The 25,838-nt window shown below is 61.7% G+C and overlaps 2 protein-coding genes across 4 annotated transcripts in view; one reads left to right on the top strand and one right to left on the bottom strand.

Annotated features, from left to right (window-relative positions):
* Window positions 1–12,434, top strand: part of SLC5A10 (solute carrier family 5 member 10) — a 55,159-nt gene extending 42,725 nt beyond the window's left edge. The window contains exons 10-15 of one of the 3 annotated variants that reach the window (XM_019494574.2): window positions 2,608–2,715; window positions 3,116–3,266; window positions 8,560–8,728; window positions 10,180–10,395; window positions 11,343–11,442; window positions 11,643–12,434. In XM_019494574.2, the coding sequence (XP_019350119.1) occupies window positions 2,608–2,715; window positions 3,116–3,266; window positions 8,560–8,728; window positions 10,180–10,395; window positions 11,343–11,442; window positions 11,643–11,836 (938 nt within the window). In that variant the 3' untranslated portion in view covers window positions 11,837–12,434. Of the gene's footprint in view, window positions 1–2,607; window positions 2,716–3,115; window positions 3,267–8,559; window positions 8,729–10,179; window positions 10,396–11,342 lie in introns of all 3 variants that reach the window. The other 2 variants (XM_019494573.2, XM_019494576.2) reach the window with 2 other exon arrangements.
* A 1,051-nt stretch (window positions 12,435–13,485) lies between these two features.
* GRAP (GRB2 related adaptor protein) lies at window positions 13,486–24,467 on the bottom strand. The gene is made up of 6 exons (XM_006272717.4): window positions 24,366–24,467; window positions 23,366–23,657; window positions 21,139–21,236; window positions 18,711–18,833; window positions 14,625–14,793; window positions 13,486–14,090 (listed from the first exon to the last, which is right to left on the bottom strand). Exons 2-6 carry the CDS (start codon window positions 23,441–23,443, stop codon window positions 13,905–13,907), a joined length of 654 nt encoding a protein of 217 aa, XP_006272779.2. The 5' UTR covers window positions 23,444–23,657; window positions 24,366–24,467; the 3' UTR covers window positions 13,486–13,904.
* Between the last annotated feature and the right edge of the window lie 1,371 nt (window positions 24,468–25,838).

Consider the following 25,838-nt stretch of genomic DNA (forward strand, 5'->3'; position numbering starts at 1 on the left):
ATCTCCCCATCACCTGCACTGCTGGCTGGGGACAGGACCAGCCTCATGTCTCCAAGGGGCATACGCGCGGGGCCCGGGTTTGGGAATATCGGCTTCTGTGCTCAATGGGGCCAGGCTAGTGTTTGAAGCTGACCCCAGTACGTCCCAGCTACGGGTCTGGTCCTGCATTTGGCTTCGGTCACTGCCCATCCCCAGCAAGACCCAGCCTGTCCCCTCTCTAGCTGCAGCTTTGCAGTGGGGTTGGCGCTGCGTGCCCATCACCGGTGCGCTGGGCCGAGGGCACCGGTGCCTCGCCGAGAACCCCAGTCCTGCGTTGATGGGGCAATGCCTGTGTGGTCGGACGAGTCACGTTGGTGCCAGAGGCCAGGGCGGGAGCCAGCGCCCAGATAAGTGCTGTGATCTTGCGCTTCCTGCCCCTGCCCTGGGAAGCCTCTATTGCCTGCTCAGCTGAACTCGGCGCTTGCCGGGCCCGTGCTGTGCTGGTCACACGTGACTCGGGCTTTCGGCCCTGTGAGCTGCAAGGGTGTGTTTTGCTTCCTGTGCATCAGCGAGTCCGAACCGAAGTCAGAGCAGACGGAGCTAGTGCCAGGGGTGAAGAGGGACGTTTCGACTCACCAGCACGGCTCCTGCTTGCTCCTCTGGCTTTGCACGGAGCAGCTGCTCTGAGCCTGGCCCTTGAAGCCAGCCAAGGTCGGTCGTGGATCCCAGTGAGAACAAGCCCCTGTAGCTTGTCTCTTCCATGTCTGCACGGGGCTGAGCACAGCTTGTTCACCTAAGTCTATGGCCAGACCGTCCAGAGCCTGCTCCCAGGCTTGCTGGAGCCCGAGGGCTCAAGGGCAGGTGCTGGGGAGAGCTTGGACAGGCCAGGGCAGCTGGGTGCTCGCAACCCCATGCTCCCGGGACCCACAGATGCCCTGGGACAGATCAGCCCAAAGTCTCTTCTCCTTCTGTTTGCTCCTGCTGCTCCTCCTCAGGTCAAAGCCAGTGGATTCAGCAAGAGGGCTGTTTCCCCGATCAGGAGCTCTTCTCTTCTCTCGTGGCAGGACCCACAATCCCCGAGTCCTTTCCCCTTCCTACCCCGCAGGGACGAGCAGCAGCAGCCCTGGGTCCGTGAGACCCAGAGGAGGGAGAAGAGAGAGGCCAGGGGCGCTCCAGGATGATGAGACTCTGTCCCTTACCAGAGTGCAGAGCCGTGCCCAGGGACCCCAGGGCTATTCTGGCCCTGCCGCTTGTTATTAGGATAACCCCTTGCAGCCCTGTCCATGCATCGCAGCGGGTATGGGCTGTGGGGGTTTCTGCCTTCCTCTGTAGCAGGGGCACGGCCTCTTCCTGGGATCTCTTGATATATGAACCTTTACAGCAGCAGGGCACTGACTGCCAAGGTCCCCCTGCTTCACCTGTGGCAGGTTCAGATGTGATGTCTGGTGTTGTGTCAGTGTTAACAGTAATTGTGTGAGCAGGTTAGATTATGGACTTGGACTCCGTGGCTGGCAGCAACTGCTTAGAGCCTGGGCTGGTGGCAGTGTGCCAAGCACAATCGCCTTGCATGCCATGCTCGGCATGCGTGCCGGGGGTTGCTGACCCCTGGGTTAGAGCAATGGCTGCAAGAGAACCAGCCAGGGAAGGAAAGGTGGAAACCCATCTCTGCTCTGGCAGCGCACAAGTCATGGCAGGCTGGAAGTCTTGGGTGACATGGGTGTTCGTGGGAGGCTTTGCATCGACTCTCAAGGGAGCTGGAAGGGGACTGTGGCTGCCACGGTGGCTGATGACAGGAGGCTCCACCTTTGTAATTGAAAGGATTTAAGATGTGAAGCAGCCGATGCAGTCATGCACGCCCAGCTGGGCGATGGCACTGGCTATGTAGCAAAGCTGAGTGCCCATAAGACATCTCTAATTGGCAGGTGTGCACTGAGCTGTGCTGGAGTCACCAGGGGTGCTGCTGGGTGTGGAGGACACGGGTGGTTGCAGCCACATGGCGAGGGCTGGGAAGAGGCTGCCTGGCATGAAACAGGGCTGTGCCAGCCAGGGCACCCTCACGTCCACTGCAGAACCAGCCAGCTCCTTCCCCTCCAGCCACGTCGGCGTGGCAGTCACTCCTGTGGCTTCCTATGTATTGCAAGATCAACTTGGCTGGCTGGGGCACTGCCAGCAGGGCAGCCACGGTGGCACACAGCTCCTGCCCAAGGAAGAGGGTATGTGCTGAGATGGCAAGCCCGGGTCCTTGTTGCCTGCCCTTGGCTCTCAGGGGTCCTCTACCTGCTTTCGGCAATGCACGCATATCCCTACATCTAACACGGTTGGCAGGGACCAAAGCAGTTGCCTTCCAGTGGCTGCTGGTTGCATCTTGGTGGGTGAACCCCCAGCACCCAACGATGCCAGGCCTTGTGGGCATCCTCATGGGTACAGGCCCACAGTTGAGGGGTCAGGGTGCAGACCCCTTGCTGAAGGCAGAAGCTCACGTGTGGAGGATATTTGCTGTGTGGCCAGTTGAGACCCCACTCTGCTCCCACTCCATGCAGCCCCTGGAAGGAGCGGTGCCGTGGGAGCAGCAGGAGGGGTCTTGTGCCTTCAAATGACCCCAGCCTCTTTCCCTCTGTACCCTTCCAGATGCCGTGGCCTGTGTGGACCCCACCGAGTGTGCCCAGGTGTGTGGGGCTGAGGTGGGCTGCTCCAACATCGCCTACCCCAAGCTGGTGGTCGAGCTCATGCCCAGCGGTAAGTGCAGGGGTGGCGGGCACTGCCCGCTGCTCTCCGAGCCTGGCAGCTGGGGCTCTTCCTTAGCTGGCAGCAGAGCCAGCCCAGGCCCTAGAGCTGGGAAGGGGAAGTAATGCCTCATGGGGAAGAGACCTGCTTAAGCCCCAGCTGGGAGAGGGTTGTGGCTGGGCATTAGTCCCTTGCCAGCCTCACCCGCTTGCCTTTCAGGAGGAAGGAGGACAATAAACCCTTTGTTTCAATTGCTGCCAACCTAGATCCCCCTTTTCCTATTGCTGAGGGCACCCAGAGGAGGTCCGAGTGTGGGCAGTGCTGGGTGACATGCTGCCTGAGAGGTCCTGAGGACAGCAGATGCCTTGGAGAAAGATGCTGATGCCTTCTGTCCCTTCTCTTTCCCCTCCAGGGCTGCGAGGACTGATGATCGCAGTGATGATGGCTGCCCTGATGTCCTCCCTGACCTCCGTGTTCAACAGCAGCAGCACCCTCTTCACCATGGACATGTGGAGGAAGGTTCGGCCGGACGCTGGGGAGCGAGAGCTGTTGCTGGTGGGCAGGTATGGGACCTGGGCCCCTTCTGTATGGCAGGGCGGAGCAGGGCTGGAAAGCCCAGGGTTGTTTGCTGTGGCTTTATGATCCTTTGGCCTTCAGGGGATCAAAGGGCTGAGCAGGCAAACAGCTGTTATCAACCCTTAGCTGGACCCAGACCTTGATTCTTATCTCAGTGGGGATGGGTAGGTCGGACTCCAGGTCAGCCCGCAGCGCTACCCCAGCACCTAGAAACCCCAGGTACGGTGCAGCTTGGGGGTCTCTGCATGCAATCCTGTGGCCACGGCGCTGGTGATGGCACTGGGGGGGTGTGTGGGCATGTTGGCTATCCCCCATGTGAGCGCTGATGGGGTCGTGGGCTTGCACGGGGTCCTCTGCGTGCCTCCAAATGCTTGTGCCTGCGCAGGGCACGTGCTGTGTGTTGGTTGAGGGGTCGTGGGGTGCTTTCAGACAGGGGCCTGGCACCTTGGCTTGCCCTAAGACAGCACAGGGCAGCAGGGGAGCACCAGGATACATGGGAGGGGAATGAATCTGCCCATTGTGCCAGGCTCCAGGCAGCACCGGGGAATGTGCCTGTCAGTTCGGTGCGAAGGGAGTGTCTCGAGACCAAAGGGCATTGGGTCACCTCTTTACGAGGAGTCGGTCTGAAATTCCTGGGCTCCTTGTTGTTGATGGTTGGAAGCACCGCGAGACGGCTCGACCCTGACAGCGAGGGGTGTGTCTGCCCTGCCCAGTGCTTTGCCGCGTTAGCTGGCAATGACAGTGCGGCTTGGGACGGTGCCCGCTGCCAGGAGGCTATGTGGTTCCTACTTGTTTATCCCTGCACATTCCCATCTCCTGCCTCCACCCACACCACGCCTTTGCCTCCGTCTACCAGCCTGTAAAATGGCCATAATGACAGGTCAGCTGCTCTCCTAAGCATCCTGTGAGTGCTGTGCATCTGTGTTTGCCAAGCACGTCGGTGACCCCAGGGGAAAAGGCACTTCCTGAGCACAAACGAGGGCTGCTCATTCATGGGGGAGCCAGCTTAAGGGGAGCCGTCGCCCTCCGCATCAGCGCGGCCCTGCTTCCTGTGCCTGGTGCAGCGCGGCTGAGTCACCATCTGTGGCACTAACACCGTGCAGCACCCCGGGCCCTGCTAGGATGTTCAGGTGGGTGAACGGCACGCTGGCAGCATGGCAGGGGAGGTAGCTTCCTCTGGCAGCTGTTGCAACACATCCCTACCTGGAAGTGCAGCCCAGCTCAGCTCATCCCAGTGATTCTTCAGCCCCGGAGCCTCATACCTTGGGGGTGATGTGCGGTGGCCTGGGACAGCAGTAAGCAAGACCCGATGACCCAGGACAACTGTTTCTGCCACCCCATGATGGGCCTGATCTGGTCCAGGCTTTGCAGCTGTACGTGTTTGACCAGCCCAGCATTTAGGAAGCTGCCAGCCCAGCCTCTGCTTGTGATCATGTCACCTTTCCCGCAGACAAGCAGCGTGGAGACCCCCGGCCTGCCCACCCTGCTGAGAGACCTCTGATGAGTCAGGAACACACTTGCTGGCTGTAGTTCCTCCCTCTGCTTTTGCACCTGGACGACAATGGCTTTGCACATAGCCTTGGAGCAGAAAGGGGCTGATAAACTAGTCACTGGCCACAGTGAAGACAGGGCTGGCCTTGGGGGGGGTGGTGCAGGGTATTTGTTCAGCTCTTTCATGCTGGCTGGGTTAATTGTGGGGTATTAATGGCATCAGACCCACAGAGCTGAGCCAGGGGCACCCGGGGAACCCAATGCAGTGTCCTAGTTTATTGTTGGAAGGGACCTCAGGAGCTCATCTAGTCCAACCAGGGGCTGAACCTGTGATCTCGGTGTTATTAGCACCACCACAATGGGTTATTAAAATCACTGGGGTATTAAGGCCAGCTTGCAGGTACCTGGTTCCTTTTAACTTGGGATACTCAAAGAAGAAGCCCATTCATTAGCCAGCGATGCAAGGGGGGTGGGGGAAGGGAGTCAGGACTCCTGGGTCCTCTCCTGGGCTCTGTCACCGACTCAGGCCTGCTCTCTCTGCTCCCCCAGAATTGCTATCAGCCTCCCAGGGGGGTCTGATGGCTGAACTCATTTCTGGTTGAAGCACTTGGAGGTCTTGGGAGTGCAGCTGGAGTGGCGTTATTAGCCCCAGCCGCGTCCCGGGAACGTGGCTTTGTGACCTGGGAATTGCATGTGCCTCTCAGGAGTTACTGGGTAGGAAAGAGGTACGGTTTGGCAGTGCCCAGGAGGGGGTCTGGAGGCTCAGACAGTCCCTTGTAGAGTGATGCTCTGGGGAGCTTCAGTCAGCCGAAGCCTAAAGATGGGACGATGAGGGCTGGGGTCCCTGTGCAGCGAGCACTGCTAGCCTTGCTGATGGGGAAATTGAGACCAGGGAGGGGGCATGACTCTAACTCCTTCATCAGCTACCCCCGTTCGAGGTGACAGCTCATGGGGCAGGAGAGGAGCTTCCTGGGATGCCCACTCGGGTCCCTTGGTGTCACAGGGGCCACGTCCGTCAGAGGGGAATCCCCTGCTCGCACGCCCGGGTGGACAGGGGGCACTTGCTGGAGCACTCTTACCTCCAGGAAAGGGCAGTGGCCACTGAGACCCCACCCCTGTGGGAGGAGAGGGGTCTGGGGGCGTCTGAGCCTTTCTTCCAGGATAGCCAGGCTTGGAGATGCCGTCCCTCCCTGCAGTTCCTCCTCTCTCCGGGCCAGGCTCTGGAGACTCCTGCTCCGTCTGCTTCATCAGAGCTGAGTCAGGCTCCACACCGCTTGCCTTATAACCTGCTCCCTCCCTCCACTCCTCAGCCCCACAGTCATTTTTCTTGCCTTTCTCTTGCTCCCTTCGGTGCCCACCTCGCTGAGACCCGCTCCCCGCCTCCACGCTGGTTCGGTTGCCCGATGCTGCTGTGATTCAGAGTGATGCTTCCAGTGTGAGCAATGCTGAAAAGCCAATGAACTGATGAATCAAAGAGGGCTCAGTGGGTGCGCGCACGCACGCGCACACACATGTTCACATACACACACACACACACACATTTACATACAGACTCTAGCATGTATGTACAAACTCACATGTGCACATACACACAGGCAAAAGCATGCACTCACACACAGAGGCACACATATATAGACTCACAGGTATACGTGTGTGCTCACACATGCACTCACATCCACACACTCGCAGGTACGCATATGTGCACTCACACATGCACATAAACACACTCATATGTGAGCGCACACACACTTGTGCACACCCCTTCACACCTGCATTTACACACACTTGCACACATACACATGTGCACCAGTGACAGGGGCACTCATGCAGACACATGCATATACACATATTCACACACTTGCACACACTTATTCAGGCCAGCATCTCCCAGGGATAGGGCATGGGAAAGGCCGGACCACAAGGGACTCCAAGCTCCTGTGGTCCACAGCGGTCGGAAGGGGCAGGAATTGCTGCTGAGCTGGCACCGGAGGGCAGTGCCCAGACATGGGGAGGGTGCAGAGATCCCCTCGAAGCACGATGGCAGGCGGCTGGCCAGGCTCCTCTAGCTGCGTCGCTCTGTGTTGCTCCAGGTTTGTGATGCTTGACACAGTCCTGGGGACCACAGAGGAAAAGCAACACCTGGCAGCACTGGGATACGGGCTCCTGGCAGCATGCCCACACATGTTGGAGCGTGTGGGTGTGGATGGGCATGTGGGCATGTCTGTGTGTGTGCGGGCGGGTGGAGCAGGGCAGCCGCTGAGCCCATCTGGGGATTAAGGACTGAGGAAACACTCGTTAACCCAGGCTCCCACTGGGCTGGGATGGTCTTTCCAGGTCTGGGTCCAGGGCGTCACAGGTCATGGCCTGCGCCCAGGCTGCAAGGCAGCCGAGGGGGTCCGCAATGGGGCTGGGGATAGAAGCATCCCGTGCTCAGAGGAAAGCTTTCCAACCCATGCATTGGCAGATACCCCCCATGGCAGGCCCTGATCACACTGACCCCATCCCTGTACCATGGCACCCACAACCACGCAGCTCCTAAATCACTTGGGTGCTATGGAAACCTTCAGCCAGAGCTAAGCTCCCAGATATTCATCCCAAAGTTGAAGATTTGTCCTCAGTTAAGTGCCAGGCAGCACCCTGCTCAGGCTGGCGGTGGTAAACCAGGCAGGCTCTGAGCTCAGCTCCTGGTAGCGGCCAAGACATGGATAAGCACCCATCAGTTTTCAGGCTCCCAAGTGTGCAGTCAGGATGGGCCCGGACATATGTAAAAGGCAAGGATTTTTGTAGGTGATATCTTTTTATTGGACCAGCTGCATTGGGAAGGTTTTCTAAGTCTAGTCTAAGCATGTGGTTGGTCCAATAAAAGAATCACCCACGGAAATCCTTGCCTCGCTTGGCTCCTAGGAGCTTCTGTGTTGAGTGTCCTGGCCTGTCCCCTGGATTTTGCTCCATAGAAGTAGGTTGTTTTATACTGATACCATCTGGATGCATCTCAGCCAGGCCTGCTGCCATAAGGCCACCTCCTGTTGAAGGGTGCAGCAGTTAATACCACCCAAAACTTCTCTGGCTCTCAGAGCAGCTGAGTGACCAGTGAGCCCCTTCTCTGTGTGCATGCCCTGAGGAGTTGAAGCCAAGGCTTATTTCTGTGCCCTGAGTCCTGGCAACGGAGGGGAAGCGGGGGGCAAGCTGCGGGATGTTTGCACCTCCAGCTGTCCAAGATCCCTGCTTGCCAAATCATCCGAGCTGGAGGTAAGCGGGTGGCGCTTACTCACCCATGCTGATAACGCTTTGCCTGGGGTATACATAAAAGGCAAACCCAGCTCTGGGCCCATGAGCTCTCTCAGAGCCCTCCAGCAAGGGCCAGGTGGTCAGATCTCTGGGCAGATAGTTGCCTATTGCAAAGAGGCCAGACGCTTCCAAGATGACGGTCTCCCTCCGCGCTGGCTCTCTCGTTGCTCTGACAACTGCCGACGCTCCGGGTGCCCGTGCACCGACGCGTCTGGGCTGGTGTGTCATTGGCGTGAAGAGTGACCGTGTCTGTCGGGCAGCGAGCAGCCCTACCTTGCCCTGCTGGGATCCCAGCTTCGACTTCCCGAGCTGACTGGCACCCGAGGGTGCTGGAAAGGCAGCGGCTTTGCCGATGAGGAGGTGGGAAGCCAGGTGACCTTGCAGCTGGTACCGTGCATGGCGGCATCCAGTCTCTATCCTTGCATTACCAGAGGGGTGCGATGGGGATGGAGGTCACCGTAGGCTGCTCCAGCCTGACCCTGGGTCTTGCTGTCATTGCAGGCTAGCCACAGTGGTGCTGGTGGCCATCAGCGTGGTGTGGATCCCCATCCTGCAGAGCTCCAGCGGCGGGCAGCTCTACATCTACATCCAGTCCGTGACCAGTGCCCTCGCCCCACCCGTCACAGCCGTCTTTGCCCTGGCGGTGTTTTGGAGACGGGCCAACGAGCAGGTGAGCTGAGCGCTGTGGTGCAAGGGGCACTCTGGGTCATCGGATCCTGGACCTCCAGGCCAGAAAGGCCCTCTAGATTCATTCACTTGGACCTGAATAACAGAGTCTCACATCTGCCTTGAATGCCCGTGGTGCTGGCTGAGATAGAGCAGGCCTTTAGAGAGATGCCAGCCCAGATCCTGGTCCCATCTCTCAGGGCTGTTATGCTGACGGCAGTGGTTGCCACCAGGGGGGTGGCTTGGATCCGTAGACCACCTAAAGCAGGGCCACGCAGGTCAGGTCCTCTGTAGTGGAAACAGTGAGTCTCAGTCTCCACTTCTGAGTCTGTATACAGGCGTCTGGTTCCCAGGTGGAGCCTTTCTCCACCCATGTAGCATTGCCCTGTGTGCCCTGGCCTTGGTCCTCCTTCCCTGGCAGAGGGAAGATGGGCAGAGCTGGATGGGCAGAGCTCGCTTGTCTCTGGCTCTTGCCGTGGGACACCTACATGGCTCTTGCATAAGCCTGGATGTGGCTGTAATAGCTGCATGCTGCCCTAACCTCATCTCCTTGTATAGCAGGGCTTGTCGGGACGGTTGGTTTGCTGCCATTGATAGCTAAGTCTCACTGTGCCTTGGGTCTACCTCAGCGCTCATTAAAGTAGCCTGGTCCCCACGGCTTTCCCCTTACAGTAGCATCAGCAGGAAGCTGTCAGGCAGTGAAGGCATCGCTGTGCATCTAGACACACCAGGCTCAGGGGCAGCTTGATGAGTCTTAGAGGCTCCTGTATTTGTGAAGACCCACAAGTCGGTAGCCGCTTCTTAGGGCAGTGCCGAGGGCTTCGGGGATCGTGCTTGTCTCTGAGATTTGGGCTGTTGCGTCAGGGATTTAAGACGTGTCCTGTTTGAGGAACTGAGCGCCGTCGCCCTGACGGCTAGAGGAGACTCTTCTCGCCCACGTTTGAAAAAAGCCCCAGCGGGGTGGGAGGCCCAGGAACTGGTGGGTGGCTCACATGCTGCTGACAGCCGGGCCCGAGCCAGGTGCCGATGTGCATCGCTGCCCAAGTGCGGCATGCCGAGCCATGACCTCACTCACCTCCCAGCAGCCGAGTTGACACGGAAAGTCCCCTCGGGCCCAGGCACTGCTGTAGCAGAAAGCAACCTGGCCAGGGCCAGAAGGCAGCTGGGTCTTATTTGGCCCGTGCCTGTGTGGTAGCTCCCAGCTGAGAACAAGTCCCCATCAGCCCCAAAGCCCTGTTGCTCTAAACAGGCCCCAGAAGTGCTGCTGTCTCTGATGGGCAGCTGGGGTTAAGTAACGTGCCAAGGTCACTTGGGAAGTCGGTGGCACAGCAGGGATTTGAACCCAGCCTCCTGGTGCCTCGTTCCTCACCTGACTGGTGGCTGCCCTGCTGTCCTTCCACGGACGGAGACCGCGATGGAGACCTGACCGGCTGCCTGCCTGTCCTTGTGTTGCAGGGAGCTTTCTGGGGCCTGATGGTGGGGCTGGCAGCTGGCCTGGCCAGGCTGGGGCTGGAGTTTGCCCACCCCACGCCGCGCTGTGGCATCTCCGATGAGCGCCCCTCCATCCTGAGGGACATCCACTACCTGCACTTCGCTGTCCTGCTCTGTGCTCTCACGGCCGTCGTGGTGGTGGGGGTCAGCCTGCTGACCGACCCCCCCATGGAGTCCCAGGTGAGCCCCGGTGCTTGGGGACACCCCCCCGAGCCACATGGCATGTCCCCAAGGATCAGCTGGACACAAGGGCCCCCCATCCCCTCCCTGCTCAGCTTTGCGGGGGACGGGGCAGCCTTCAGAGCACGTGCACCTCTCCGGGACGCCGGCACATCATAGGTGCCAACAGGAGCCCCCGGGCGCTGCCCCTGGGCAAACCTTAGCCTCACGCAGCACCAGCAGCTGGTAGCTCAGCTGCGTCCATCCCTGCTGTTCTCTGCTTTCCTCCCTGACCTAGCGGCCCTCTTGCTGCATCTCCCGCTTTAGTTCAGAAGTTTAGGTCTCTGTCCCCTTGGGACATTCCCACATGCGCACGGGTGCTGCCGGGGAGGAAGCTGCCTTGAAGTCAATTCTCAAGAAAGAAACCCAGGGTGAAAGTCCGAGCTGGGGAGTTCCAGCCCCGTCCTCCAGCCCCAGAACAGATCGTGCCTATGAAACTAGTTTAATCCTCTTTCCCCTGCCCGGGTCCGGCCGCTGTGTGCTGAGGCCAGGTGCTTTGTGCTCCAGTGGGGCTGGTGTGTGCAAAGACTCGCTGAGCCATGCCTGCCGGCAGGGGCTCAATCCCCCCCGGGGTGCTTCCTTCCCCCTTTGATCGGCAATGAAACCTCTTTGCTGCAGCTCCCCCCCACCCCTGTCCTCGCCTGCTGTGTGGCCATGAGATGGGGCCTCAGAGACATGAACCCCCCCAATCTGCCGGCCTCCGTGAGCTGGGGACGCCCCTGCAAGGAGAGGAATCACCAGGGCTTACGTGTCTTACAACCCCCAGTGACCGGGGGGTTGTGTCACCAGAGGCTCCTATTGAAGCTCTTTAAAGGGACCCGGATTTTATAGGGCATCAGCCCTCCTGCCCCTCTTGCAGCAGTGGGCACCAGCCTGCAGCCCCCCTGAGCTCCCTGCTCTCGTTCCAGGTCCAGAACCTCACCTGGTGGACCCTTCCCCAGCGGCGCCCCGCGCCCTCCCCGGCCAAGGCGTTGGCGGGGAACGGTTCGCTGCGGAGAGGGAAGGAGGGTAGGTGCAGCAGGGGGTGGATGTTGGGGCTCAGACACTTCCCAAGTCCAGGGGCACGTGCAGGCGGGGGCCATCCTGAGTCTCAGCCCCCGCAGCTGTGCTCTGGAGACAGCCGTGGCCAGCCCCTGGGTATGGGAAGTGCAGAAGGGGTGGGCGCAGTGGCGCCTGCCCCCTCCCAGGTCTCTCTCCTTTTGCCACAGGTTCCCAGGAGGGGTCTCCCTGGAGCTGTCCGTGCACAGACTGCATGTCCTGGCCCCGGGGGGTGATGGCCGAGGGACCCCCCGCAACGGCCCTGAGGGACACCACAGAGACCCCTTTCTGGTCCAGCATCTGCTGTATCAATGCCGTCCTCCTGATGTGCATCAATGTCTTCTTCTATGCCTATTTTGCTTGACTGTCCCCTGCTCAGCCAGGCTGGGGCTGGGAGACGGTCAGGAGCCTGGGAGGGAGGCTGCCAGGCCGCGGGGACGGGGGGCAGGTCGAGGGAACCGTGCTTCTCTCAACTCCCTCTGGGCACTGGAGGGGTTTGGAGCCAGGGAGCTTGTCCATGGCCCTGTTGGGGCTGCCAGGGGCACCGTCCTCAGAGACCCCAGAGGCTCTTAGTGTTTGCTTCGTACCACTTTGGAGCCAGGGCGGTGACGGGCAGCGTGAGGACCCAAGGGATCGATGCCTGGGGTGACTGGGGAGATCACCAGGACTGTTCTGCCCTGGATACAAACCCCATTCGTTGCCCCCAGTTCTCTTGGGAGCCCGGGGCTCCCCCATCCTGCATGGCGTGCCTGGTCCTTTGTACGTGGCCCTTGAAGGATGGAGCTGGGGGGGTCTCTGGGAGTGAAACCCCGGGTGTTCGGCCTGCTCTGGGTACCACTGCCATCCTGGAGCCGGTGAGCGCTGCAGCCAGTCTTCTCCGAACCCTTCTTCACTCGCCCCCTTGTCTCGGGGCAGATGGAGGACACGGGCTTTGGTGCCTTGAATTAAATGCTGCAAAGACATTTTGGATGGACTGGGAGTTTCTTTGAAAGCAGAAGCCCGCGCTAGCTAGCTGCTCCCCCAACCCTTGCTGGCTCCTTGCCCATAAAGCTATAGCTAGAGTGTAAAGCAGTGGGTATTAGCTGCCTGCTCTGGCTTTGTGTTGCTTTGAACTTCACTGTGCAGCTGGGTGGGGAGCCTCGTGGGGTGGGAGACCAGTCCGTGGGCTGCCTCGTTGGGGCAGTGTGGGCTTGGCTTGTGGGGCTGAAGCTCACGGCCAGCCCCAACCCCATGGGTAGCAGCCAGGCCAGCTCAGGGGCTTCCTGTAGCTACAGGCACATTTCTCTGTTGCTGTGAAAGCCATCGCAAGCCTTCCTCTGCCAACCAGACCGAAGCTGGTTCAGTGATCACAGCAGCTCCGGCTTCCAGCTTGGCTCTCACCCTGGTCGGCGGGGCCCTGCGGGGTCATGTGCGCTGGGTATCTGTGAGGACAGCAAAGGGGCATCAATCTCTTGCTTCCTTCACTGACAGGTGGGACCAGGCTGGGGCTTGACATGCATGGGGTCTCCCCAGGGTGAGAGCTCAGCTGGTGGGCATGGGGCTTTCACCTCTGCCTGCCCACCCATGTCTGGCCTGGGTCAGCAGGGACACCGGAGGAGCAGGGAGAACAAGTGGGGCCTGAGCTGGGGGCGCACCTGTCTGGGGGCGTAGGGTCAGAGAAGGGTGGGGTGGGAAACCCGGCTTAGATGTGCCCCTGTCTCTGGCAGGCATGCTGGGCTGGGGCACTGAAGCCCCCCCAGGGGCAGTTCAGTTCCTCTCTCTCCCCCATGGCATGAGATCTGGGAAGGGGAAGGGGATGGGTCAAGAACGTGGCCAGGCAACTCGGGGAATGCTGCCTGGCAGCTCTGCAAGTGTCTGGCCACTGGTTAGCCTGGATCAGCAGCCCTCTGGCACACCTCCCTGTCCCCCCCAGGCCGGCGGCTGAGAGCCAGGGGTGCCCTGCACCAAGGAACAGCCCAGCCCCTCCCCAGGCGGGGTCAGATAGCTCGCAGTGCTTCAGGGAGCAGCTGGGGACTGCGGTTAGGCCTTTTTATTGTGCACAGTGCCCGGCGTGCGGCTTGGCCCCTTGCTAACAGGTGTGAAGACAGAGTTTCCTGCCCTGAAAAGCTCACGGTTGAGAGACACGGGGGTGGAGCAGGGAGGGAGCAGCACACAGACGCAGCCAGAGCTGCCGTATCTAGGCTCCCGCTGGGGTGTGGGTCAAGCGTCTGCCAGTCCTCAGCCAGAGGCAGCTCCAGGGGCGCAGGGGTTTGGCAGGAGGCGCGATTCACAGCAGGGTCCAGCGTGCCCCAGTCTGGCTGTAGCACCGGGAGAGGTCCTGGGCTCTCCGATGCCAGGTGACTCGTCTCCCACAAGCTCTGTGTCAGCTCCCGGGCTGCTCAGTCTGTCCGTGGGGTACCGAGGGAGTGGTACCGGGGGGTCCCCCCAGCCGGTCACTTGTGGACGGGGTGTACGTAGTTCCGGGGGAACAGGCCGACCCGCCCGTAGATCTTCCCTTTCCACCAGTTGGGGTCGGGGCAGTCGAGCACCTCGATGATGTCCCCACGGTAGAAGGGCAGCTGGGACTCGTCGTGGGTAGAGAAGTCGAACTGGGCCTGGACGAACTTGGGCTTCCTTGCCTGCAGCGACACGGCGCGAGACGTGCATCAGGAGAGCCAGGAGGCTCGAAATCCAGGCAGGTGAGCGCAGCTTCCTCCCACCCCGGATGGACACAGCAAGGAGCCCGGTTTGCCCTGCTGATGGCTGGCACAGATCCCCCACCCCTGCCCGCTTGCCGCCTCCGTGCCCCCTGCCCTGGGAATCCCAGTGCTGTGCCCCAGCCTGGCAGGGTGTGGGCGTCCACAATTATGGGTCGGGACTCGTGGTGTTTTCTCGGACGGGACCAGGGGGGTCTGAGTTCGAGTCTGGGGCACCCTGTTCTTGCAGGCCACGCACAAGACCCGCAATGCACGGCAGCTTGGAGCGGTGCACTGCAAGGGCTGTGGCTACTGTGATCGTGTGCAGGCACAGACGTGGGCTGCAAACACGTGTGTGAATGCCGTGTGGGGACACGCTGACTCCTAGTCGATGGTCAGGGCACAGCTGCATAGACTGCAGCTCGCCACGCCACACCATGCCATGCCACGCCACGCTTCCCCCACGTGCCCTCATACCTCGTGGGGTGGGTTGTCGTCCCTCAGGAAGACCTGCTGCTTCTTGGCGATGGTGGTCGTCCGGTAGAAGTCCACCAGCTCGTTCAGGGAGTTGAATTTCTCCTCCCAGAGGAAGTACTTGCCGTTGCGCTCCCGGAGCACCTTGAAGTGCTGGACGTTGTCCCCATAGCTGAGGGCAGATGGAGACGACAAGGCGGTTATCCTCAGAGGGGAGGGCATCATTGAGACCACCGCTACAGTGCCTTACACAAGACATCTCCACTATGCCTCCACGGGACTGACGCCCCCTGCCCACGCCCCTAGCTCTCTTTGACCACCATGGATGAGGAAGGGAGGATGATGCACAGGGAGATGAGGTGACTTGCCCGGGGCCTCCTGGTCAGTCTGTGGCAGGGAAGGCACTAGCACCCTGCTGCGATCATTCGCCTGCGTGAGCCATTGGCAGAGGGGGAAACTCTGGGTCCTGCTGAGAGAGCCACCCAGCCCCTCCGCACGAGGGACTGCCCTATTAACGCCAGGACAGACAAATGAAGGCTGTGAGTAACGCTCTAGCAACAAGTACCCCATCCCCAGGGCCCACGCTGGGCAGGGGATTAACCAGCTCCCGGCAGGGCTGAGGTCAGTGCCTCGCTGTGTACAAATGCGCCTGTGTCTGCTTGTAGCCAGGGCCTGGGGGGGGACGAATGAGAAGGACTGAGAGTCTCAGCGTTAGGGAGCAGCATTGGTGGCTGCGGACACAGGGCATCTTGTCCGGTGTCAGGAATCGGGTCTGTGTCTGTGCCCTGCCCTGGGCAGACCCCAGGGGAGATGGCCCAGCAGCTCCCACGAGGCCGGCTGCCCCCACGTTCAGACATCCAAGCGCCGGGGAGCCGCGAGCAAGCCCTGGAGTGCTGAGCTCCTTCAGCAGGGAATGGGAGTGAGGGACCACGAGCCGGATGTGTCCCGTGGTCTGTGGGGAGTGATGGAGGCGGCAGCCAGGCAGGGCTGTGCCAGCACCTGAGCTGCCTGCAGCAATGCCCCGGGGCGGGGGGCCACATGCTCTGGGGCCAGGCATTGCCCGTCCCCCAAGCCTGAAAGCCACCCTGGGGGGCTCTGAGCTCAGACCCAAGCTGGTCCCGTTGTGCCCCCATGGGGTGAGGGGCAGCCCAGGGGTCTGCGGGGCTGGCCTGTCTTCCCCCAGCGGGGCACATAAGGTGCTGCTAAGCCTCCTGCATCCCAGGCTGAGGCCCAGCAGGCTCAGGGCACGTCCCAGGCTGTGCTCCTGGCTGCAGAAAAACAGGGAGAAGCTGATGTTCGGACGGGAATACCCTTGCCGGAGGGAGGCAGAGGGCAGGGGAGGCTGGGTGTGCAGGGGGGAGGATTGAAACCAGATCCCCAGGGCTTCCTGCCAGTTCGCTCCTGGGCTCTGCAGCTGGCCCGTGGCCCCTCTGCCCCCGGTTTGTGCCCGTATCAAATCAGCTGTGACCCAGGTGCTGGGGAAGGGGCTGAGCCCCATCCTAACCGGGCTGCCCAGCTGGGAGGATTCGAACCAGGGAGATGGAGCAGGCCTCGTCCTGCCAGGGCAAGGAAGAGTTAAGAGGTGCCTGAGCCCTAGCTATCGCACAGGTGTGTGGTATCGCACAGGTGCAAGGCACCAGGAGGGCGGAGGCAGGGCTGGATAAAGAGGCTGCAGTGCAGGCAGCTGTTTTTGGCTGGGCCTGGTGAGAGGGGCTGACCCTCCCCAGACTGTCCTGGGCTTCCTGCAGCCCCGGGCAGAGGTGGCGGTCCCCAGCCAGGGGGATGCGAGCTCCGAGGCGGGTGCAGGCGTGGGTGGCTTTGCACGGCTCCAAGCCCACAAGCAGGGAGCTGTGGGCAGAGCCGTGGGCCTTAGCGCATCCTCTGAGTCATCTCAAAGCCGGGCGCATGCCGGGGCCTGGTCTGGGGCTTCCTGTGACTCCCCAGGGCCTCTGGCTCGAGTGCCTCCGCCCAGCTCGGCCCTTGCATGCTTTTCCCAGTAACCAGGCTGAGCCATGGGTGTGAAGGGCGGCTTCAGCCAGCAGCTCAGTGCAGCTTGGCTACACAACCCCGTGCCTAGGGCCTGCTCATTCCTCCTGGGCTCTGCAAGGGATGTGGCTGTGCAGCAGGGGATGGGATGGGCTGGGCGCTGGGGACCGGCTAGGCAGGGCCTCGCCCAAGGCATCGGGTCCAAAGCACCGAGCTCTCATCCTGTGGGCGACGCGGGAGCTCCTCTCTTGGCTCCGTGCAACTCTCTTGGCACCAGGCCTGGTTGCAAACCCTGGTTCCTGCCATCAGGTGATTTCCTAGAAGCCGCGACAGCAAGAACAAACAATCCCATGTTTTAATGCAGGGTAAAACCCTGCTCCATCCATCTCTCTGTCGCCTGCATCTCCCCCAGCGGGCGCTGCTCCTGGGCTCTTTCTTGCAGGGCACGTCTGCTTCCAAACACCGTCAGTGCAACAGCTCCCATCACAGCCCCCAGCCGCTGTCCCCAGGGACCAGGGCTTCGCTTCTGCATTTGGGGCACTTTCACTTGGTTTTGCGGTTGGAAGTCGTCTTGTTTTTGCATTACTGATTTTTTTTTTTCTTTTCTTTTTTTCCCCCTGCTTTGGGTACGCCCTCCTGAAAGTGCCAGCTCCTGGAGGCCTGGGAACGGACATGAACTGGGGCTGGTATTTGAAGGGTGGCAGGAAGTCTCTGGCCCCTGCAGACAAGCCCCTTAAAATAGGCCCGGAGTGAAGCTTCAAGGCTCAGAAACCCAAAGGCAACTCTCCGTTCAGGCGTGTTGTATGTTTAAAAGGAGTGGCTGATCCTGAAGCGAGCTGCAAGGCTCCAGGCCCTTGAGTTTGGGGTGTGCGGGAATGCTCCGGCTGGACATAGTCCGCCTCAGGCCTGTGAGCCTGGTATCCTGCATCCGCTGTGGTCCAACATGGATGTTGTCTTTGGCATCGCTGCCCCTTCACCCTGCTACGTGTAGTCTTGGCGTCTGGGCGATGGGCCGCATCTTTCCCCCACGTTCCCAGGGGATCCTTAGTGGGATGCCCACAGAAACCCTTGTACTGCAGGGTCATGCAGCCTCCCATGGTCTGGCAGGTCTGAGCACATCTGCCCGGTCCCTACAACCATCCTGGCAAGGGCAGTTGCCCTGGGAGGGCTGAGCTGAGCTCCTCTCCTCCCTGGGCTCTGATCTTGGCTTTCCTTGGTCCGTGTGCACGAGCCAGCCCCCCTTGGCCACGCACACCCGTCTCCTACAAGGGGAAGGCGCTGGCTGCTCCTTTTCTTTCTAACTCCATGTGGGGCATCCGGGAGCCTCCTTAAGCACTTAATGAGAGACCAGGCAGCGTGAGAACCGAACTGGCTGGAAAGCAGCCAACTCCCTCTGCCTCAGTTGGCAGGCTGCCTGTGGATTAGGGACCTGTGTGCATGCACACGTGTGCGTGTGTATGCGTGTGGCCGGCTTGAGGAGGGGCCCCCCAACCAGCCCAAGGGGCTGGGACACCAGGTCCCTTTGATGGCTGGGGTTCCCCCGGGACAAGGGCCTGGCTCGCCCCCAGGAGCTGGCTGGCGAGGAAAACCCCGGGCTGGTGAGCGTAGCTGGGCCAGGGGCATCTCAGGGGAGGCAGCAGGAAGGCTGCACAGGCCTTGCCCACGACGTGCCGAGCTCGTGTCTAGTCCACCTGTGTCTGGTCCACCTGCATCTAGTCCACCTGCGGTGCAGCTGTGCCAGACGGGGATGTACCCAGCCCCAGCCCCTCTGGCACAGCCCGGCTGGATCCCTGCAGCCAGTGCCAGCCCCCATGTCACGAGCGCCCGGGGAGCGGGATGAAGAGCCGAACCCCTGCAGCAAAGGATACCAAGAGGCGTTACCAGGTCCCAATCCCAGCTTAGGTCTGGGCTTGCCCCTGGCTGGGAAATGGGTGCAGGCGCCTGTTGGGGGGTCAGTCGCACTGCGGCAGGGCGGTCTAGCGGTGGTAACCTCCGGGCAGGGTGTGCAGCTTGACCCCCCTGCTCTGCTCAACGCGGGCGCCCCCACCAAGCCCGTGGCAGGCAAGGCCACAGCCTAGCCATGGGCAGGGGCCGGCAACTTACTTGACGGAGATGGAGAAGTCTCCTGGGGCACTCTCGCTCTCACGGATCAGGAAGGCTCCCAAGTGCTTGCGCTTGAGCAGCATCTCCTCGGCCAGGTGCCTGGAGATCCGGCCCGCGTACCACCTGCAGGGTGCACAGAGCCGGGGCTGAGCGGGAGGCTGGTGTCTTCTCCCCACCCCGCACCCAGTGCCAGGGCTGCTTGGTCTCGGCCCTGCCTGCCCCTCTATTGCTAGATAGTGCCTGGTGCCAGAGCCTGGATGGGACCCTGCGTGGAGAGGGTCTCTGTGCTCTCCACTTGTACCCACTGCCAACAAAGCAACGCCGCGGGGATGAGGCAGTCTCTGGAGGGAAGGAGACTGCAGCATGGCTCCAGTCTGGCAGTGAGCTTCAGCCTTGTGATCTCCCTCCCCTGCCTGTGCACGCCTGTGGTCGCCGGCGCAGCCCCGTGAGCTAGGGTGTCATGTCAGCAGTCAGGCTTGCTTCCCCCCTGCGGCGTCCTGCACTTTCAGGGCTGCAAAATGTGGTTGCGGTGGATCTAGACGGGCCTCACGTGGGAGCTGCTGAATTAGGGTCGGGTGGGGGATGTGGCCCTAAGCCGGGAGGGGGCAGGGGGTCTGCCAGGGGGAGCAGGACTGTCCCCTTGACCCCACCGCTCACATAGGGCACGGCTCAGGGTCACTGGCTTTCCTGGAGAAGGGGCAGGGTGGCTGCAGGGAGAGGCCAGGGGGTGGTCTGCGGGGCAGGAACAAAGCAGCAGGGCAGGGGACCAGAGCTGAGGCCAGGTAAACGGGAAGGGGGTTTCACCCACAATTTGGGCCTCAATCCGTCTGTTGCTGCTCCGGGCACAGGATGGGTGAAGCCAGCTCCGGCCCAGGGGCGGTAGAGACCGGCCGGAGGCAGGGACCATTCCCAGCTGCTCGGTGTCGGCTGCATGGGGTGATGCCCCTCGAGCTCCCCCATGGCATCCGGGCACCCTGGCATGAAGCTAAGCCTGAGCCCTGGGAGCGGCCGTGCCACCTGCTTGCCCTCTTGCTCTGCCATGGTGCAGGCCCGGGGGCCGTGGCTTCCTGCCAGGCCTTTGGTACGAAAACACTGGCGCCTTGAGCACCTCCAGGTGACTCACCCGAGGGCAGAAAGAGCATCGGTGTCGGAGGCAGGATACGCTTCCCACTGCAAGATCTAGTGCTGAGCCAATCCGGCCAGGCCTGGCTAAGGTCATGACCGAACCCCCCATGACGTGCCCACCACATGTGGCCAAGTCGTGGGGGCGTCACCAGCTTTAAAGCAGCCCCGGTGCCCTGCGTGGTGCAGGGAGTGTCCGTGGGACTGCCCCTCGCACCTGGCCTGGGGAGCACGAGGAGGAAGAGACTCCTCTCTCTACCTCCCCACCCTGTTTGCTAGGAATTCACATTGCAACCGTAGCCACATCCTGCCGCCCACGCCTCTGCTGTGCTCAGTGCCGCCCTCTTCCCCACAGGTCCGCCTGGGCCCCAGCTCCCGGGAGGGCTGTGGCGTGGAGGCACGTGAGTCTGTGGCACAGCACACACCGGCAGAGCCAGAGGCTGCCTTGCACGGGCCCCTTCCTGCTCCCGAGGCTCCTTGCTCCTGCCATGGTCCACCCCTTGCTGCTCGGCGATGCATCACGCCTGAGCCCAGCCTGCCCCGTGCCCCGTGGGGAGCCAGGGATGCCTCATGCTGAGCCAGCTATGGGCCAGCAGGGACCTGTCCTGAGCTAGGGGATCCTCAGCTGGGCTCGTCGTGTCGCTCTCAGGCCTCTCTGCAGGTCTCTCTGCCCGGACTGCTGTTGCATGACCGGGCTGGGATGCCTTTGCTCACACCGCTCGGGGTCTCAGGCTGCATTACAGACAGACCAAGGCTCTGTGGCCCGGCTCTGTCCCCGAGGAAGCCAGAGTACAGGGGCCAAGTGACTCTCCCCTGGCTCTGGGGCACATCGCTGGGGCACGGGGTCTCAGATGCAGCCCTGGCAGAACATCCCCATTGCGTCCTCCAGCCGTGCTGGAGCTGGAGGCAGCGATCCTTAAGCTGGGGGGGCAGACACAAGTTGTGGGGGGTGATTTGGCACCTCAGTAATGGGACTGTTCGCAGGCGGTGCCAATCCTAGCAGCTCTGCACGGGCTATGTCAGGGCCCAGTGCAGTACCATGCAGGCACGGGCACTTGACCCTGCGGGAGACACTGTGGAAATGCAAGCCAGGGAGACAGCACGGGAATCGGAGCTGCTCCGTCCAGCCCCGATGTCAGTGGGGTGCTGTCTCACCAAGGGGACCCTCTGCCTTCCCCCCAGTGCTGAGGCCTGCTGGACGCAGTTGTCCATGGTCCACAGCAGTGGGGCGGCTCGTTCCCTGGGGTCTGGGGCTTCCTGCCTGCCTAGAGCCCCGGGGCTGGCGGGGCGCTGGGAAGGTACTTACGGGTGCGGCTTGACTTTGATGTAGTTCTTTGGGACGAAGCCTTCGGAGCCGTACAGCTCGGCCTTGTACCAGTTCTGGTCATCTTCCATGTTCAGGATCTGAGGACACAAGGGAGCCCACCATGCCGTTAACCTGCCAGTTCCTCCTTGATGCCCTTCAGACCCAGAAAACACCCTCCCTGCCCAGGCACCCGCCTGCCCCGGCGAACAGGTCGGCTCAGAGCAGAGCCGCTCAGCCTCGGGGGCTTGCCAGGCTGGGCGAAAACAGCTGGGTTTGCAAAAACTGCTTGCCTTTGAAGACAGGGGTTCATTCCCACTTCATCCCGTGGGTATTATGACCCCCTCGTCTTTTTAAGTGTCTCGATCTTCCACCAATCAAACCAACCCTGGTTGTGCTCCGCTGCTGTCTGTTTGCTGCTCCTGGCCACGGAGCTCCTATTTCACAGCCCTGCAGACTGGTTTGGACTCATTTCAATGACCTTTGAACTCATTTCACCGCAGAGCCACGCCAGCTGACGGCGGCCTGTGCTAGGGGAGCTCTCTGCTACGCTCACATGAGCATGTATTTTCCTTACTGAAAAGAGGCCAACAGAGGTGCAGGGGTGGATGCCCAGGTGTGGGCTCAGCCAGGCCCCTCTGCTTAAGAGAAGAGGAGGAAATGCACGCCCCCCTCCGAAAATAGAAACGCTGACGCCCAGTTGAGCCCTGGTGCTATTTTCCAGCCCTCCTACGCAGCGGGGCAGCACAGCTGTGCAAACAGGATCTGAAACCTCGCGCTGCCAGCGAGCTGCTTCTCCGGCGGACGGTGTGGGAAGAGCCGCCCGAGGCTCCTCCGGTAAACAGCTCGGTCTGTTCTCCCTAGCTGGCTGCCCCGAGCACTTGGCCCCCTGGGCATGAGGGAGCTGGTTGGCACGGAGCAAAGGGATGGACCTGCCTGGAGAAATGGGTCCACAGTTGGCTCTAGGTGGTGATTTCTCCGGGTCGTGAAGTTAATGCACATCGGTCCAGGGGCAAGTTCAAGTAGCCGGCGTGTGTCCGCTCCCCTGTGCCCGCAGCCAGCTCCACATGCAGAGTGTGGTGCGGTCTTGCCCTCAAGTGCCATTGAGATCCGCATTTCACCGAGTGGGAGACGGGGGCACAAAGCGAGGAAGGTGCTCGTCCCAAAACCAAAGTCTGGGGCAGAGCTGGGTAGCAACCCCTGGGCTGCTGAGTTCCTCTTAGCCACATGCCCATCTCTTTGTCTCGCACCCCCCTGCTCGGAGGACTATTTCTGGCCTGTTTGTTTGCACAGGATAGGAAAGCAAAACCTTTAGGGCCAGAAGTGCGAGGCAGCCGCATTGATTATCCGTGATGGCGCAAAGCATCAGTCTGGTTCCCCCCAGCAGGAGGGCATCTGTCTTTTAAGGCCCCTCTGCCTTGGTCTTCTGGCAGCGTTGGCTTCAGGAAACCCGGGGAACATGTGATGTGAAAAATGTCCTGTCCAAAATCACACCTGCCTAACAGGAGCGTGAAAATCTGGCCGGTGTCGCGTCTGGGCGGATTGCAGGAGAATCCAGGGCCCCACCAGAGAGCCGAGCCCGGTCGTGCTACGTGCCGTACGGGCGCACAAGACACCATCTCTGCCCTGATTTCCACTTAAGACAAAGGATGGGGGGAAAGGACCCGAGGGTTTAAATAACTTGCCCAAGGTTGCTAAAGGAGGTTGAACCCGCATCTCCTGGGTGCTGCCAGGCTGCCTTCGACGTTAAGCCTCTTTTAACCCAGAGGAGCTGAGCTGGGCTGCACGATGCGGGTACCAGACTCCCCCGGACCTGACGCAGGTCCAGGTCTGGACTCTGGGGCTGGCATTGCCCCCAGGGGGGCTGGCGGCCAGCCCCTCTCCCCTGCCAGGGCAGCACTGGGCCCAGATCCATGCCCTCCCTGCCGGACAGAGTGCTGCATGGCCAGTGCTCACGCCAGGGACCCCAGGGGTGTTTCGGCCAGGGGGGTCTGTGTTGGGAGGTGAGGCCTTGGTATGCCGTGTGCCATCCCACCAGGGCTCATCTGCCCCCCTGGCTTCCCCCACCGCCCAAGGGTGTCTCTTCCTTTCACCGGGGACTCAAACCCACACTCAGGGTCTCCATCCTCTGTCAGCGGGGACCTGCGAGCTGACCTAGGGGCACCCGTGCAGCCTCAGGTGGGGCAGCCTGCCCACCCCTTGCCCAGGAAACCCATGCCCCCAGACCTACCTTCAGCGTGTCGCCCTTATGGAAAGGCAGCTCGTCCTTCTCGGTCGTCTGGAAGTTGTACAGAGCCACGGACTCCATCCTCCGGCTGCAGAGCCGAGCCCCGGGATCCCAGGTCCCTGGCCCCGTGCCACCTCGACCCCTCTCAGTCGCCCCCCGTCACAGTGGGGCTGCGCCCCGGGCACGGCCGGAGGAGAGCCCAGCTGGCGGCTCACGTAGGACTATGCAGCTTTCGCTTCCTGCTTCTTGGGCATCTGCTGCGGAGCCTGGCGCTGCGCCGTGTGAGCGTGTCTTCCTGCAGACACCAGACAGGAAGAGGCCAGGGTGTCACCAGGGGCAGGGGGGGGAGCGCCTCCAGGAGACGGAAGGTGAGAGGTGACGTGTGAACTTGAACCTGGTTGGGGGTGCAGGGACGGGAGTGGGGCTCGGGGCCAGGACTCCTGGGTTCCTTTCCCACCTCCACCGCGGCCGCCTCTGCGCCTGGCCCAGAGCCCCCTGGGCTGAACGAGGAGGCTCCTGTTGGCTTCCCTGGGAGCTGGAGCGGGCCCTGAGTCCAAAGCCTGCGCGAGCCTCAGTTTCCCTCCCTGTAGCAGAGGGTGATGGGTGGGACATGTAGCACCCCACCAGAAGGGACAGGGGCAGGGCTGAGTTCGGGGAGTCCTGTGCCCCGGGCCTTCAGAGGAGCAGGCAGAAGCAATGGGAAGGGCCAGGGATTGGGGGCCTGACCTGGGACTTGGGAGAGCGAGGCTGTTTCTCTGCCACTGCCCCCCTGCGGGGCCACAGGCAAGTCACTTAGCCTGAGAATAACCCCCCGGGGCAGCTCCAGGGCTCCTGCCCCTCTCTCCATCTCCTGGGATCATGTCTGAGGCTCAGCCGTGCCAGGGCTCGCGGCCCCTCCCTGCCCGGGGCTCCCCCTCCCTGTGCCCTGCGCTGCCTGCCCTGAAGGGTGCATGCAGATCCCGGGTCAGCCCGCAGAAAGGTCCTCACGGGGAGTCAGCAGTACCTGAGCCGAGCCTCTTGCTGTGCTTTGCTGATGCCAGCCCGCAGCCGTCTTGCTCTCAGGCCCGGAGCCCCCAGCCTCACCCTGCCAGCCCGGGCCGTACCAGGGCTCCTCGTGGCAATGACGCCTTTTCCTGCCAGGCTTATCAGCCGTGAGCAAGAGTCACAGGAAGCACCTGGAGCCGGCGCGGAGCGGGGGACTGGGGTGGAAGCTGAAGCAAAGGTGCAGCAGGCTGGAGCACAGCCCGGATGCCGATGGGGGGTACAAATGGCCCTCTCCGGCTGCCCCGCTGGGGGGTCTGTGGCTGGAGGCGACCCAAGCCTCCTCTGTGGCCCAGCCTGGTTTATTTGCAGAGGGTGGGCACAAATGCCTTGTTCACAGCAGCCGGCAGCTCCTCGCTCCCACTGGGCTCCCCAGCACCATGCCTGTCCGAGCAGCTCCATCTCTCCGTGGCCTCTGATGGCCACCCGGCCCTTGGGCCGATGCCCCTACTGCGTCCTGCTGTCACCGGGCGTGTCGTGGCTCTTTCCACCTGGCCTGGATGCAGGCCGCTCAGCCGTTTGGCTTGCAGCAGGTGCGTGACTCTGCACAGCGAAGACCGATGCAGGGACCCGGTCCAGTTTGGCACCCCCTCGTGCCGCTGCGGTGCCCTGCTCCGGCCCTATGAGCTCCTGTGATACCAACTCCATGGCAATGCTGAGAGCCCAGATGCGTCCAGAACCAGCCGTGAACCAGCCCCAGGGAGCCACGGCTGGGCAAGGCTGCTAGGACGGCATTGCCCCCTCCTGGCACCAACAGGGCACAGCTTGCTCTCCACTCTCTCTGCCCCTTCCTCCTGCTGCATGCACTGGAGGGGGTCGGTGGGGGGCCAGACCGGGCTTGGTTTCCCACCGTCCCCCACCCCATCCCACCCACAGTTGTTTGCAGGTGCCTGCAGGAGCGGCAGGCAGGCTGCTGCCCTCTGCTGACTGCTTGGGTCGGTCTGCAAGGCACCGGCAAAGCAAGCAGATGCCGCCCATCCACCTGCAGCTCTCAATCCAGCTGCCATGCACCCTGGGGTGCCTCGAGTCCTTTCCAGGGTGCCACGCAATGCCAGCGCTGCAAGGTGTGCCAACGCAATTCCCGAGATCAGCCCACATAGGCATCCAGAGCGCTGATAGTCTCCTGCCTGGCAGGGAGCCCTCACAGCTCTCTGCAGCACTAGGATGGCCCTAGGATGCTTCTGCAATCAAAAAGCAAGTGAAAACGGGGATCTGGCTTTCCCCGAGGGGGCCTCGAGTCCATCCAGGGGGTGCTCAAGTTTATCGAGTGTGGACAGGACTGAGAGCCACTGCCATAGACGCCGCTTGCTTCCTGGGGTCGTGTGGAAGTCGGGGTGGAGCAGGCCCGGGTCGGGGCTGTGCAGGGTGGGTCATTCATGCACGGCCTCTGGGCTGCGTCCAGTCCAGCCAAGAGTGTCTCGGGTGCTGAGAGCTG

The sequence above is a fragment of the Alligator mississippiensis genome, chromosome 13 (assembly GCF_030867095.1).
Source record: "Alligator mississippiensis isolate rAllMis1 chromosome 13, rAllMis1, whole genome shotgun sequence".
In the NCBI taxonomy this organism is placed as follows: domain Eukaryota; kingdom Metazoa; phylum Chordata; order Crocodylia; family Alligatoridae; genus Alligator; species Alligator mississippiensis.